This window comes from Pteropus vampyrus, unplaced genomic scaffold (assembly GCF_000151845.1).
Source record: "Pteropus vampyrus isolate Shadow unplaced genomic scaffold, Pvam_2.0 Scaffold335, whole genome shotgun sequence".
NCBI classification, from domain to species: Eukaryota; Metazoa; Chordata; class Mammalia; order Chiroptera; family Pteropodidae; genus Pteropus; species Pteropus vampyrus.
In genome coordinates, this window is record NW_011889116.1 from 1,969,708 (window position 1) to 1,985,846 (window position 16,139).

The 16,139-nt window shown below is 36.8% G+C and overlaps 1 protein-coding gene across 8 annotated transcripts in view; it reads right to left on the reverse strand.

Annotated features, from left to right (window-relative positions):
• Positions 1-16,139, reverse strand: part of GRIA3 (glutamate ionotropic receptor AMPA type subunit 3) — a 352,129-nt gene that overhangs the window by 60,271 nt on the left and 275,719 nt on the right. For 7 of the 8 annotated variants that reach the window (XR_002776816.1, XR_002776817.1, XM_011378239.2 and 4 more), the window contains one exon: positions 9,633-9,831. The exons of the other annotated variant lie outside the window; for it this stretch is intronic. Coding sequence is in view for 5 of the 7 variants with exons in the window: in XM_011378239.2 (XP_011376541.1) it covers positions 9,633-9,831 (199 nt within the window). In the remaining 2 variants the exon portion in view is untranslated. The remainder of the gene's footprint in view (positions 1-9,632; positions 9,832-16,139) is intronic. 8 annotated transcript variants of the gene reach the window in all.

Genomic DNA, 16,139 nt, shown 5'->3' on the forward strand with positions numbered 1-16,139 from the left:
ATTAATGCTACTGAATTATGTACTTTAGATGGTTAAAATGGCAAATTTTATGTTATATATTATAATTTTAAAAATTAATAATGTAATATACAAAACCCCATTGAATTATACATTTTACTTTATTTTAAAATTTTTTATTTTATATTAGTTTCAGGTATACAGTACACTGGTTAGACATTTACATAGTTTATGAAGTGATCCCCCCACATTAATCTGGCTCTACACATAGCCATTACAATACTATTGGCTATATTCCTTATACTGTACTCTACATTTCCATGACTATTTTTTAACTACTAATTTGTACTTCTTCAACCCTTCACCTTTTTCTCCAGCCCCCCAATCTCTCTCCCCTCTGGCAGCCACCAGATTATCCTCCATATCTGTGAGTCTGATTTCATTTAGTTTGTTCCTTAGAGTCTGCATATAAGTGAAATCATATGGTATTTATCTTTCCCTGTCTGGCTTATTTCACTCAGCATAATACCCTCTAGGTCCATCCATGTTATTGCAAATAGTAGGATTTCATTTTTTTTTTTTTTATGGCTGAGTAATATTCCATCGTATGTATGCACCATAACTTTTTTATCCAATCATCTGTCAATGGGCATTTAGGTTGCTTCCATATCTTGGCTATTGTGAATATCTCTGACGTGAACATAGGAGTGCATAGATATTTACAAATTGCTGTTTTGGTTTTCTTTGGATCAATACTCAGAAGTACAATTGCTGGGTCATAAGGTAGTTCTATTTTTAATTTTCGGAGGAATCTCCAAACTGTTTTCCATAGTGGCTGTACCACTTTGCAATCCTACCAACAGTGTACAAGGGTTCTCTTTTCTCTGCATCTTCACCAATGCTTGTTGTTTTTTGATCTATTGATGATAACCATTTGACAGGTGTAAGGTGATATCTCATTGTGGTTTTAATTTGCATTTCTCTGATGATTAGTGATCTTGAGTTGAACTACATTTTAAATGAGTGAATTGTATGTGACTTGTATCTCAATAAAATTGTATTTAAATTTATAGCAGAAATGACACTATTTTGAAAGACAAGTTTTAAATTAGTAAAGCCAGACTTTTTGAGGAAAAGAAGGTTTTTGAGTTTCAAAATTCTATGGCCTAAAGTAAACAAGGGAAATATGAAGTTTATGCCATATTCAATAGATTGGAAAGCAGATGGATAGAGCCAGACTAACCACCTCTGGAGGCCAGATAAGAGTTGAGGTAGAGAGAAGTATGAGAGAAGTCAGACTGGAACTTAAGTCTCTGAAGAAGATCTCTGTGTACTGCTCTTCCCTCCTTGTCCCCTCCCACTCTCTAAAAGGTGGGGGGATTATGGGACTCTTAGCTATTTGAGAATCCCAGGGAAGAAGCAATGGGGCCTCAATCCCCAGGCTATATAGCATTGGAATGATGAATCTGAGAGAATAGCCCATATCTAGCTTGGTGCTGGTATGGTAGACTAACAATGGCTACATGAGGTCTCTAGGAGGAAAGAGTTGGGAGAAGTCTGGGTGTCCCCCAGACTGGCAAAAGGAGAGAAACTGACTTTTCCAGTAGCCTTAGAATGGTGCAGGAAGAGGGAGGGAGGGAGAGAGGGAGGGAGGGAGGGAGGGAGGCAGAGAGGGAGAGAGAGAGAGAGAGAGAGAGAGAGAGAGAATCAAAAGAACTGTAGGGTCAGGTCTGCAGAGGTCTTATGGCCTGAATGAGGGGATACTGCAGCAAATGTCACTGAAGATTTGAATGGTTAAATCTCAGATATACTAATGTGGGAGAGAAAGACTACTTGACATCTGAACTGGTTGGTATAGCCCAGTGAATGCCTGGAATTGATCATGATGAACTGGGTTAGATGGCTGCCCATGATGACATGATATCATATAAACTCTCCAGAACTTGGTTGTCCTCCTAGGGAGGATTGAGTGAAAATCCTGAAATGACTAAGAAATCACTAAATTTGCCTGAATTTATCTGGACGTATCTTCTCTGTCATGTGGTAAAAATGAGATGCCAGTCTCAGGAATATAAAGAAAGTTATGTTTTTGAAAAATGGAGTTAGTTGCTTGTGAAAATATGTTTCTATCATAAACCATCTTCTAAGAAGACAGGAATAAGACAGAGTACAGGCATAAGTCATTAGAGGCTTCTGGACTTTTAAATTTTTTTGAGAATTAACCTTAAGACTTCTTATTTTCTCACTTAGAAAGATTTCCTAATAAGTCCTAGTATACCTTTTCAGCCCCTCGGTACTACAGTTTAGCAAGTATCTTTGGATCATTTAAAGAACGTAGGATTCATAGATTTCATTAGTATCACTAAGGGGAATGTAGGCCAAAAATCTGAGAGTCATCCTTGACTCTTCCCTTTTGCTCACAAATGTAATCTAATCCATCAGCAAATTCTGTGACTCTACTTGCAAAATATATCCTAAATTTGATCACTTTACACAATCTTCATCACTATAACTCTAGTGTAGAATTTCATTCTTCAGTTACACTGGTCTTCTTCTTGTCCCTTAATTTTGTCAGAATTGTTCCTACCCCAAGACATTTGCATTTGTCATTCCTTCTGTTTGGAACTCTTCCATCAGATTTTCACATGGCTATCTCTTCTTATCATTTATATCTCTAATTAAATATCTCCTTAAAGAGGCTTTCCCTCCCAAGCTCCCAGTTAAAACAATGTTCTCTAACTCTAAATCATTCTCTATCATAATACCCTATAGTACTTATTGGTATCTGAAATTATTTTATACATGTATTTGTTTACATGTTTACCGTTTGTCTCCTCTTAATAGAATGCAATTTCTTGAAGGTAGGGATTCTATTATGTTTTCCCTATTGTATCTCTGGTGCCTAATTTGGAATGGTAGACACTCAGTATTTACTTACTTACTGATTAAAAATGTAGAAGATGTTGAAGACTGGAATAAATCTGACCACAGAACATCATCTAGTAGCCTTTTTGAAAAAAAAAATCATATTTGGTTTATTTTTTGCTGTAGATTACCTTTACCTTTTGAAAGTGGAGCACAACCAAATGTTCTAGTTAATTGAATGCTCTTGTTAGTGAGTTTCAGTAAGTTGAAATTTTACTTGATCCTTATGGTCAAGTTTTTAGACTTCTGCATAGTGATGATGGAGGACTGTAAATAACTAACTTGCTCAGGCTTATCAGGTGAACACAAAGAAAGTCTAATTGAACAGATGGGCCCCATTCCTCTAATTGGAAGGCTATTAGGTGATATGACTTTGTCAGAGAAGAAAGTGAGATCTTTATGAGTTCTTCTAGGGAAGAGGGTTTCAGAGTTCTCACAAAGATCTGGGAGTTCTGTTAATTACCCTGGCATTGTCTGAGAGTGTTGGTAGCCTCAAAGAGAATGACTTAACCCCCTTAGGCTTTCTGGGCTGTGAAATGCTCTCATAATCAAGTAGGTTAACTAGGAGGACTAATGGAGATCGGTTAATGAAATCCATATGGTTGGTTAATTTGGGCAGATGGCCTGCATGCCCCCTTAGAAGCACCTGAAATTTCTAGGTGGCCTTCAAGAGCAGCTCTAAATTGTGTATGTTGAAGTTGTTAAATTTGCAGACCACAAAAAATGGCTAACAATGGACTGACTAGGAGATAAGGTCAGTAGCAATATTTTATAATAGGAATAGAAATGGGATTAGAAGGATGGGAGAGGATATAAATGAGATTTCTCTCTGCTCCAAAGCCAGAAAAAAACACTCACCTCTCTTCCACTGAGCCAACAGAGATGATTTTATGTTATTCTATTCTATTCATTCATTCATTCATTCATCTATCTATCTATCTATCCATCCATCCATTCATTCATTCATTCATTCATTCATTCATTTATTTATTTATACAATATCCCTCCCTTACATCTCCACAGAGCCTTGTCTGGACAGTCTTTATACTTTAATTGCTCTATTGGTGGGCCCTTTTCCTAAAGTCTTCTGGGATTCATACTTTTAAAGAGCTTTTGATATTATTCTCTTGCCAACCCCATAAGGAAGTTAGAACAGAGAATATTTCCCTTGACAGATGAGGAACTGAGATCAAAGGCCCCTTACCCAAAGAAAAACAAGAAAGTCATCAGTGGATGTGGAACTAAAAATCATTTTCATCTTCTCTCTTGTTCTTTCCAGTTTTATCCACACCATGACATAATCTTTGGCATATCAGAAACTGTAACAAGCCACAAATAATAGAGGTTTCCTGCGTTTGTGGTATTCACTCTAGTTTTATGAATGTCTTCTTTTTCTTTGCCTTCTTATCTTGGATCTTTTTGAGGTTGTCAGAGTGAGGAAAAATGTCATTTAAAAGTATGTATGAGTTTCCTTTTCTAACTGACCCATTATGGGAATAAAAGCAAGATCAACCAGGAGATGATACAGATGACTTAACATGTGCTGCTCTAAGGGCTTGATTCATGCACAACACCACATGTTTCTGTACATATTCACACCAGAAAGGTACTGAGATGAAATGGAAAGAAGATCTAATCTGGACTCAGAGAATCAATCTGGGCTCAGCGTTCTAGCTCTTTTCTATTGAGCTGGGTGATATCAATGTCATCTTGCCTCAGGTGTTTATGAAGTAGCTGAAGTAATACCTGTTCTCGTTACATTGCAGGATTGTTGTGTGAACTGAATATGGTAATCTATGTGAATAGGCATTGAAAATTGACAGCCCACTAGATTGTGAGCTCCCAGAGGATAAAGGCCATTTCTGCTTTATTCATCACCTAATTGACCTTTCTATTGGAGTTATGGAGTATTATTAAGCCTACTGTTATTCACTGTGGAGCAGATTCATATATTGACACATGCTGGGAAGTAGTAGCTCCATAGAAATAAACACTGTCAGCTGCGCAGGACAGATGATCATCTAGTTCTCTGAGATGCCTATCTTAATTTTTTAAAAATTAAAGTATAGTTGGCATACAGTCGTACATAGTTTCAGGTGTACAACATAGTGATTCAACATTTTTATACCTTATGATAGGATCACCACACTAAGTCTAGTAACCATCTGTCATCATGCCAATATTTTAAGTCAATCTATCTCAAAAAATAATTTCCAAATATAGTAAACAAAAGAAAAAAAAACCTGTCTATGTATGTTAATGTGATTTGGCAAAAGAAAGAAATTTAATTTTGTTTGTAGAAATGGATCCTCAGTGCTTAGCCTGGACTGTGGCACATAGAACATACTAAAAAAAATGTTATTGAAAGAGTGATGAATAAAGAATGAAATCTCAGGCATTGAGGCCTGCCTTTGTTGCCACATTTTCTCCTTTCTATTGGAGACATATATTAAGTTTGTAGTCAGTTGTGTATATAGTTGTCAGGTCAATCTCACTTCCTTGAAAAGTGTCCTTTCCACACAACTTGAGACTTGCCTGCAAGAAGACCAATGGAATCGCAGATCTCTGGTTGCTGAGGGATTGGAAAGGCCAACAGCTGTCTGAATATACCTTCCCTCTTCCAGAGGTCTATCTGGCCAGGCCTCAGCTTCCCTCACCTTGTGCCAGCCACTTCACCTCTGTTGTAGTCATATAAGGTCTATGAGAGTTGCTGGTTAATGTGGTACATGATGTAGGCAAGTAAGACTTATTTTGATAAGGTGGCATCCAAACGTTCATGTCAAAAAAAAATTAATTGCCAAGTAGTATGTACAATAAATGTCTCTGACTTACCATTCTTTGGTGTCAACTTGTCTCTTACTGTTGCTATTATGTGTTCCCTAGTATGTGGTTTGGCTGTGTCCTCAAACATTTGGTCACATCATATGTGTCTTCAAACTAATGAAATTTGATTGTGGTTGTCTAGGTGTATTATCTGTCAAGATCTCAAATTCATCATAGTAATTGGTGAGAAAGCTTTTAACAAAAGGATTTTTACAATTTGATGTATTTCCTAAGGCTAGAGGATGGGTTAAGGGGTAAAGGGAGGTCTGTTGTGTACATAGCTCAGCTGTAATAAAGCTTAATGATCATGTCAAAATGTCAGTGTATTCAGCATAGGTACGTTTGTGGGGAGATCTTTTTCCTTTTCCTATATTCCTCAAAAGCCCTAATATAGATAACCAATAAATGTTGAAATATGTATGTGTGCATGTGTGTGTGTACAAGAACTACTTCCCAAATCACTTTGGGAGGCTCTTTTTTTTACCTGCCTGCATTTAAAAAATTAAAAATTAAAATGACCTATGACAACAGTTACAGAGTCTAGTGTCAAGACAAAACATCCTCTGTGAGTAATTCAGTTGTGCTTCATGGGGCTTACGATGTCACAACTCAGAAGACAGGACAGTCTTCTTGGTGGTCTCCAGACAAAGTTCAGTTCTGTCCTGACTAGTGCAATGGAGCAAGTCACATCTCTCCCCACTCCTCTCCCTTTATGTTAATTTTCTTAAAAGGGTAAAATTAGTATTAAACATTTCATTAAAAAATAAAAAAAACAAAAAAAAAACCAGCCTCCTTTTATCCCCTGAACTATCTTCAGTGAGCATATGGCCAAGTAGCTGGAAAAGAAATCAAGCATTGTAGTTGCCTTCTAATATTTCTAGGGGTCTGAAGTTAGAATTTTGGAATTGCTTTTTCTTCCAGTGCTACTTTTTAACATGAATCTGTATCAGGTTAAATTTCCAAAACCTAGCGGAGAATGATCATTTTGGTGCAGCTTTCCAAATCATAGTGGCATTTCTCTTGGCAATGACAATAAAACTGTCAACTTGTTTTTTAGCCTAGGTGCCTCCACTTCTGGTTGGAACGTTTAGTTTTGGAGCTGCTGTCTAAGGAAATCGGTTTTAAAGTCAACGGGATTGTTGGTAATATTTCAAATGTCTTTTCCAGCTGCATGTCTTTCCTGATATAACAGGTCCCTCTGTGCCAGTGACTTTATGTGATTTCTAAGATAACTGCTAATGATAGCTCAGAAAATGAGAGAAACAAAAGAACCACTTAAAAATACCACTATTTAAATGGCAGCCTTACCTAGGAAGAGTAAAATGTCTGCAGGGCAATTAGAAATAAATTTTATTGTATTTGTTTCTCTCTCTTAGTGGAGGAACTAGAGAGCTTGCTCCAGGCTGTTTTATGGTATTACTATTTGATCCCCGTGGTTTTAAGATGGAGTGAAAATGGAAAGAAATGAGCTCATGTAATGTTTATAAAGGTTAAATGTGATCTTATTTTATCCTAAAGTTCGGAAAGCATGCCATCAGAGGTCTCCATATGTGGAGGAGTTACTGTTCTTAAAATTGCTTTGAAATTATTGAGGACTGCATGGGAAGTGACATGCTATGGCAGTTAAGTCCCTGAGTGAGAGATGATGTGTTCTTGCTGGCTGCCTTCTCTGATCTATGGGGCTCAAGGAGGGTGCAGTAGAGGACTTAGGACATATGACTTCAAAACCAATTGGTTGGGCCTCCCTGTATGATATGAATACCAAGTTTACCCTTTATTAGGTTTACATAACTTTTTTGTACAAGCAGGCTAAAGAGTTCATTTTTCTACACTGCTCACTTCCACACTTAGATCATCAACCTTTGTATGCTGCCCTAAAGAAATTACCTACAGTCCTAGTGCTGCCGCCAGTGACCAATTGGGGGAAAAGAAAAAGTGGCACGCGGGAATTAGAAAATGATTTGCACTTCCTTATACCTTGAAATATCCAGCTCCTTCTCTAATCAGATTTTCAGAACAGCTCCATTTCCATACAAATTACTCATTGGCTGTAAAGGTCACTAGGAATTGGTGAGCATTAGAAACTGCAAATCAATTAGAATGTGGCAATAGCTTTGCCCAGAATTGAATGTTGATTCAAATTGACTTCAGTAATATGACGCTCTTTAATGAAACCATCATTGAATGGATTAGTAGATGCTTTACTGGTTTTTGAGAAAGACATAAAATGTGTGAGGGATGGGGTCTGGGCATGGGGACAAGGATTGTTTGGTTACACTTTCAAGCCTTTGTACTAATAAATCTTCCCAGAGAGCCTCCTTAACCTGCAATATGGATGAATGGCTTTTGAAAGCTTAATGAGAATTGATGCCATCTATCGATTACCATTTAAAAAACATCTTCCTAATTTCTAATCGTTGTTGAAGGAAAAATGCTTTCCAGTGGAACAAGTATTTCTTATCAGAGGGTCTAATCTGGTGTCTTGATAGCCTAAGTGGTCAATTACCTCATATAGCAACTCGAAGCCTATTGGGAAGGTAAACATAAGCTCTTTTGAAGTTGATATCAAACCAGATTTCCATGGAGCTGATTATGTGCTAACTATTCAGCAGATGGCTTCCTGACCTGAAACGTGTGAGTGATTTCATGAGGACAGGGGATTATTCCCAGATGAGCTTCTGGTACTGTTATAGTAGAGAGGGTCAAGGCTAGGTTAGTTCCAGAGGATGTTCATATCATTTTGATGCTTTCAGTAGTGGGTCCCTCTCTGGTTGGGGATTATGATCTGCTCTGTCAGCAGTGGCAGAAGTGAGATAGAAATATCCAGAGCCAATGAGAATTCTTGAAGGATCCCAGAATTAACTCTTTCTCCTTCAGGGAATGAGAATCTATTTACTCTGGACCTTTGAGGAAAAGTCAGTAATTATACCTTCCATTCAATAACTTAATTATTGGTTGAAGAGAGTGACTAAATGTTTCCTCTTTACTAAGTGGCTTCTGGAACACTGCTGTAACCAGTTGCAGTGGTTACAGTAGCAGGTAGTGGTAATGCATAGAATGAGTCTGTTTTCTGATCAAAATCACCATATTTTCCTGGCTGGGGCAATTGAAGAAACATTTGAGTTCTTAAAACACTTCATTGATAACCTTTCTTATAGTCCAGTTGCTATAGAACAAAGATCTTGATAGTATATGTAAAAGTGGTCTATTCAACACATTACCCTTCTATAATTTTCTGCCTCTATCTCCTTTCATCTTTCCTCTGAACAGTGTTTATGTAGCTTTACTAACCTTCGCAAGTGAACAACTTGCTGTTTTCCCACTAAGGTTTGGCCTATGGAGGGGGAGATGAAAAGGGTAATAAGTCTATTCATGAAATTAAAACAATTATCAGCTTCCTTGAAAATTGAATTATCAGCAAATACATGAATACTTGAAACAACTGTAATACATTTGAATAGAAAACCAATGTCTAAAATAGAATATGTAATTTTATAGTCCATCACACCTCAGAGTCTTAGACAGTTACTTAACTTCTGTGAACTGCTGAGACATAAAATCACTGCTTTTGTAAAAGCTAGAAAAGAGAATATATATTATTTAGTTCAATCTCCTCATTATTCAAGTAAGGGGACTGAAGCTGACAGAAGTTAAATGACTTGCCCAAGGACAAACAATCACTTTGTGACAGGGTTGGGTTTCAAACCTGGGAATTCAAGCTTAGAGCTCGTGACTTGTTGCACAGGAGTCTGAGTTCTAAAGAACAATAATTAGGTCACCAACCAAGGAATGCTGTATTTAAGATGCTCTGCCTTGATTACGTTCCCACCCTTTCCAAACCCACCCTTAGGAGCACTATGAATTTGTCATTCTGAGAAGATGATAAGATAAAAACCAACAGGCCCAATTAACTATAAAGAACTTACTCTGAAAAATTCCTTTGTTGATCCGGAGTCCAGGGTCCCATATGCAATTTCAGTCTGCTTAGCTAAGTCTTCAGCACTCTCTATGGGAGAAACCATCCTCTCCACAGTCAGAAAAGCAGCAAGATTGGCAGTATAGGAAGAAATTATGATCAGGGTGAAGAACCACCAAACTCCTCCAACAATGCGCCCAGAGAGTGACCTACAAAACAAAATAAAGACCAATCCAGACCCAGAGGGGCCAGATTTCAGTTTAAGAAATCCTTATTTTTATTTCTGGAAAGAGCATTGATTTCAGTGTAGCTAATGAAGGAGGGGAGTAAATGATGTCAAGGAATTAATACATCAAACAAAAGTAACGTGTTAACAACAACACCTCATGTCATGATGGCATATGATGATGATACATGCATAATGCTCTTTAGGCCTATGAAGGTTTCAAAGCAGGTTTGTTTGTTTGTTTGTTTGTTTTTTATTTAAGGAAAAATCTTCTTCGTACTACTGGCTCCAGCTTACATGTAGTAAAATTGTACTTATTGGATTCTCTTCCTGTGAGCTTTGGTGGGCACACCTGTGGAACATTGCTCCATTTCCTTTAAGGCAAGTGGTTCTCAGTTTTGTCTGCACAGTTGAATAACCTGAGATCTCTTTTAAAAATCTTATGCTCAGACCCAACCAAGACCAGTTAACTCAGAACCTAGGAGGTCAGACCCAGGTATATGTATTTTTTTTTAAAGCTCACCAGGTGATTACAGTGTGCAGTCAATTTTGGAAATCCCTGATGTTATGGGAGAAACAGTCACAAACGTTTACATATTTAAAGAGAAATGGGTAGGTGCTGGTGAGTACTCTTCACTATGAGTTTAGTAAATTTAATAAAGACATTGCCATATTGTGGAGTTTGTCACCCATGAGGGAAGGAGCCATAAGATAATATTTATTATTATCTTTATATAAATGGTTAGTGGGGCTCAGGATCTTAGCTCCAGGGGATGAAAACTCTTCCCTTTTACTAACAAGGCTTAGCACACAGGGCAGGCCTCAAATGAAGTAGGAAATTATCTGTATAATAGGATTTGAGAGGCACTAAAAGGTTTGTCTTCCCTTCTTGCCCCAATAACCAAAAAAAACAAAACCACCTTTAGTGGTCCACCATAAAAATTCTTACTATTGAGATTACTTTCTGCCATTTTCTTCAGGAGGCTTGGTCGAAATGTAACACTGACTTCAACAGCACCCATTATCACAGTATTCTGGATTAGTCTACCCAATTAGTAGTGAATGGGACAGAAGATGGGTAAGTTTTAAAAAGGGGAAATTTTGTTCTTAAATGTTACTATGCATTGGCATTGCCTAAGAGTGTTTTTTAAAATGCAGGTTCAGAATATCTGAGTGCTCAAGAATCTGCATTTTTTTAAAAAAAATATTTTAAAATTATAGTTGACATACAATATTATATTATTGTATGTGTCCATGATAGTGATTAGACATTTATATACCTTGTGAAGTGATCCCCATAAGTCTAGTACCCACCTGGCACCATATATAGTTATTACGATATTATTGACTATATTCCTTATGCTGTACTTTACATCCCCGTTACTATTTTTAGACCTAGCAGCTTGTACTGCTTAATCTCCTTCACCTTTTTCACCCATGCCCCCACCCCTTAAGTATCACTGGTGATTGCAGTGGTCTGTAGACCCAACTGAGAAATATTGTTCTTCTACATTAGTGATTCTCAACTCTGCTGGCACATCAATATGATCTGGGGAGCTGGAGACAAAATAAAGCAAACCAGCAAAAACCATACCTAGGCTCCACCCCAGACCAATTAAATCAAAATCTCTGAGGGTTGGACCTAAGCAGCAGTATTGTTATAAAACTCTGGTACAGCCAGGATTGTGAGTCATGGTCCTACATGGTGAGTGCTATTCAGGGAGAGGGTCCGTGGGAAGTTAGGGGGCTGTGTAAGGGCATTGAATGCTCAGCGATGGTTAATGACTTGTGCTGAGGAAACTTCCTCTCTTTCACAATGTTGCTGAAGGCTAGCTTTGTCTGCAGAAATGATAATCTAGTCCATAGGTTTTATAAAATTGCCACGTTATCCCTAGGATAGTTTTGCTCTGTGGCAGGGCTTCATCCTGGTTAGGTTATGTTTTCTCATGCCCAGAAAAACTCACAGGAAAAGAACCCACTCTGTCATAAAGTCAAGAATATGTGTAGAAGCCTGGCACATCTCCAGGCTTTGTGGGAAGAGGGAAGTTCTGGGTTGAAAGCTGGCAAATCAAGCTCTTCTTTGTTTGTACTTGCATTTTTACCACTTTGAAGCACATTTAAATACCTGTGTCCCAATATGACCTTTTATTAGCCTCTGAAAAATTCAGTTGTTTAAGATTTTTACAGTCTGACCAAATAATTTTGGCAGGTATTTTGATATTGCTCTTTATTGATTAACTATAACAAAACTATTTGATTTTTAAAAAGTTTGCTACTCCTACTGGTCCCTGGATGCTTAAAACAACCCTTATTTATTTATTTCTGAACATAATCACTTTTAGTTTTTTGGATGTGAAAATCTGCTTTGCAAGAGATTTTTCTAACTGACAGCTATACTCTCACAGGATCTCAACTGGAAACATTTTCTTTTTAATCAGAAAGGTATAAACCTCTGGATGAGTCAGGAAGGTGTCACACTTCCAAATGCTAGAAGTTTACACAATATTTCAGTTACGAATTTGGACCTTCCACAGTCTTTCTTCATTCTTGCCATATACATTTGATTTATTTGTGACTGATCTAACTCTGGAAATAATTTAATATATAAAAGATTAATGCTCCAAGGTAGTATCCATAGTAACAGGATAATAAAAATGATAATCATAATAGTAACACTTATTGAGCACTTTCTATGTGCCAGACTCTGATTGCTTTATATATATCAACTCTTTTAATCTTCCATCCCTATGGTTAGGTACTATTTTACAGATAAGAAAACAGAGGTATTTTACAGGTAAAGAAATTGAAGCACAGAGAGGAGAAATAGGAAATAATCTGTACTTATACAGAAATGTCCACATTTTTGTAGTAGAAAATACTCATAATTTGTATAAGAAAATCCAGAATGGTGTGCAAATTATAGAAGGTTCAATTTTTCTACAAACACTGAGAAATATAATTTCAGGAAAACCAAACATGTTTGGATAATTACTGTTTATTATCTGTTCATTTGGAATGGAACTGTAAATGTCATTCTTATTTGGAATGGTGGGGTTTTACTGAGACCAAGGGGAAAACTGATTTTGGAGTATTTCCAGAATCATGGTTTGTTATGGAAAGAGGGTATATTCTGCTGCTGCAAATACTAATAGTTTATGCACTGTTTACTTGAAATGTGGAGAAAAATACAGTACTTTATGAAATTACACTTGTGCCATTCTATTGAGGCTAATGGACTATGGCTATGTCTCTATGATCTAAAATCAAGCCTGCACATCATAATCTGGTTATTTTGGCTACTTTAATAGCTGACTCAGACAATCATGTGCTTGATTGATATGACTTAGCTGAGACTGGCTGTTGACATAACTGAAAATAAACCCAAATGCAAAATGGTCATTTTTGTAGCTTCTTGTCTACATAGATATTGACTTTGGCAATCATGCAGTTAATGTTATGCTATACCTTTGAGCAAGGAGAATTTTGGTAAATATCCACATAGAAATGGTATAGTAAGTAGTATCCACAATCCTCAGCATAGACAGAAAAAGGAGCTTCTTTGGAATCTGTTGCATGTACAAGCTTGCATTCAACATTTTCCTCCTCAAGACATAGTGGCTTTGACGGGAGTATTGGAATTTCTACCACTTTCTTCCCTTGTATGGCTTTGATGCTTAAGTCCTTTCACTGAGAAAAGGTGCAGTGGAACTCATAAAGAAGAAGCCCTATAAGCATTTGTACATTTCCCTTTTCTCATTAGTGAAACTATAGTCATTTAAACCCACATTTCACATCAAGCTTGTATAAAAAGTGACTGATGGGTCAGCTCCATCACGTTTTTTAAAGGCTCTATTAAAACAAGACAAGACTTTATAGTTGAGTTAAAAAAAAACCTGTCATTTTCCAGAAACTTTTCCTCCATTAATGCAGTTTTAAAATGTTTAATATTCATTTCAAATAGTTTTGTTGCACAAGACAGACTTTTAGGTTAGCTTAATGAAATGAGTGAACATTTAGTATTTATAAAATACATTTTAAGGAGCATATCATACCTTTCGAAGAAATGTAAGAAGAGACGTGAAGTTAAATTAGCAATAAGAGAAAACTAGACGGAAAAGCACTGCAAAATAACATACAATGCTCTTATCTGTAATTGTAAGAAACTAGAGTTTCTGGGTTAATAATAAAATGTATTTTATGGCCTCTGAAATGATAATAAAAGTGAGCAATGTGCTATAACTTTTATCCTGTAAGTAAATTTTGAAATGTGCACTTTACCAGCTTCACAAAATGAAGAGCTGGAACTTTAAACTGCTTCTCCTTTGCACAAACTCTTTATCATTCTCTTTCTCCCCTCTTTTTTCAAAGTATGCCTAATTTTTATACTCTGCTCAATTCTATGTCTGTGACAGATTTTTAAAAAAAATGTGCAGAATCAATCTTTGGCTCTTATAGCCTTTTCTGATGGGACTAAGTAACGACCTCCCAAAGACCGAAAAATATGGATTTTAGCCAGAAAAGTCATGAAATATTTGTAATAAAAATCCTGCTATTACATCATTAATTTATTACTACATCACTACTGATTTGAAGTGAATTTGCAGTAGAATGAAGACACTGGACATACATCAGCAAAGAAAAAAGATATTGCTTAAAATGGAGCCAAAATATCATGTTGTCTTTGATCCATTTATTTTATCTCCTTCATGTCTTTTATTATTCTACATATACTTTTCATTTTAAAGGAGGATCTATGTGTCAACTAACTTGGAAAAAAATCTCTACTCTGTCCTCCAAAATATTTGATGTCTTGAAAACTGAATAGGAGAGTACTGCCTTTGGAATATTCTGCACACAGCAATTGGGTTCAGTTAATGTTTTCTCTCCATTTTCTGCGTTATAATTCCCCCAATCCTCACATCTTCAACTCGGCTAGCCCTCAGATGTCCCTGCAGCTTCAAAAAAAGTCAGCAGGGGGAGCATTTGTCTGGAAAGACTTAGACTTAGGGCTGCATAGCAATTCTATCAAAGTTTTACAAATGAAATAAATTTCAAATGAAAAAAATTGCAACCTCCTGTCAATATCAGTAAGACATCATGGGGTAATACAATCAAAATATTTGTAAGTGATATAATCCCTAAGGAAAGCACTATATGGATTCAAGAAGGAATGTTATTGGTTATTTCTCATCAGAAACCAGCTGTTTGGCACTAAAATTTCAGCTATATTTCTAGAGAATTTTAGGGACTAAAATGAAAATGTAACATTAACTATTAGTATTTGTGAAACTAGGATGGTTAAGAGCAACCAATTAAAAAATGATAATAGCTAACATTTATTGAGAACCTACTATACACCAGGCACTGTGCTTTACATTTTATACACGAGGAACCAGGGTTTAGCAATGTTTAGTAGCCTTCCCCAAGTTACAAAACTGCTAAGCAGATTGTGAATCTAGTGAGACTAATTCCAGCACCCACATACTTAACCATTATGTTTCCTCCATCTGGCTACACCCACTGCCTAGCTCTCCATACCTCGCTTAGGGGAAGAGGGTTGAATGGAATCTCCTCATATTTTCTTACCCTGACTCCTCCAACAAATCAGTTCATAAATGGCTATAACCTCAGCTTATTACTTTGATTACCCTCTCTAAAGGTGATTCAGCCTCCAGCTGAATTGTTTACTCTGAAACATTGGGGTAGTTGAAAATATCAAACCTAATATTGATGGACTCTTTAAGCTTCTAGGGTATTGTCAATAGCTTTATTTGATAGAAATGGAATGATGCTCAGTTTTCCTCATGATGTCTTATTGCTGATTTCCTAGTCTTTTTGAGTGAATGCATGCTCAACATTTGACATGCTCATTGCCTACTTTCTTTAACAACAAGGGCAAAGGCAGGTTAATCAGAGGTTGGTAGACTGAGAAACAGCTCTTGTGTATGAACATGAGTAAAAGAATGGAACAAGCGATGCACCTTGGGTTTGGTGGTGAGATGCAGTGTGTGATAATGGAAACAATTGTTCTGCTGGCTTTTAAAATCCCTGTGACCTTGGGTTCCATCACATTATCTCTCTGGGCACTGGAAAGATCATGGGTTTTGGAGTTGGTTTTAGATTTGAATACTGGCTTTGCCATTAGCTGTGTGCCTGGCAAATTATTTAACCTGAATGTCACATTCTTCAACTTAAAAATAAGTATAATGCCCACTCTGTGTCAGTGTTTTGAGGATTAAAATCCACATGATAACGTAGGTAAAGTGCTCACACATGGGAGATCAGTGAAGA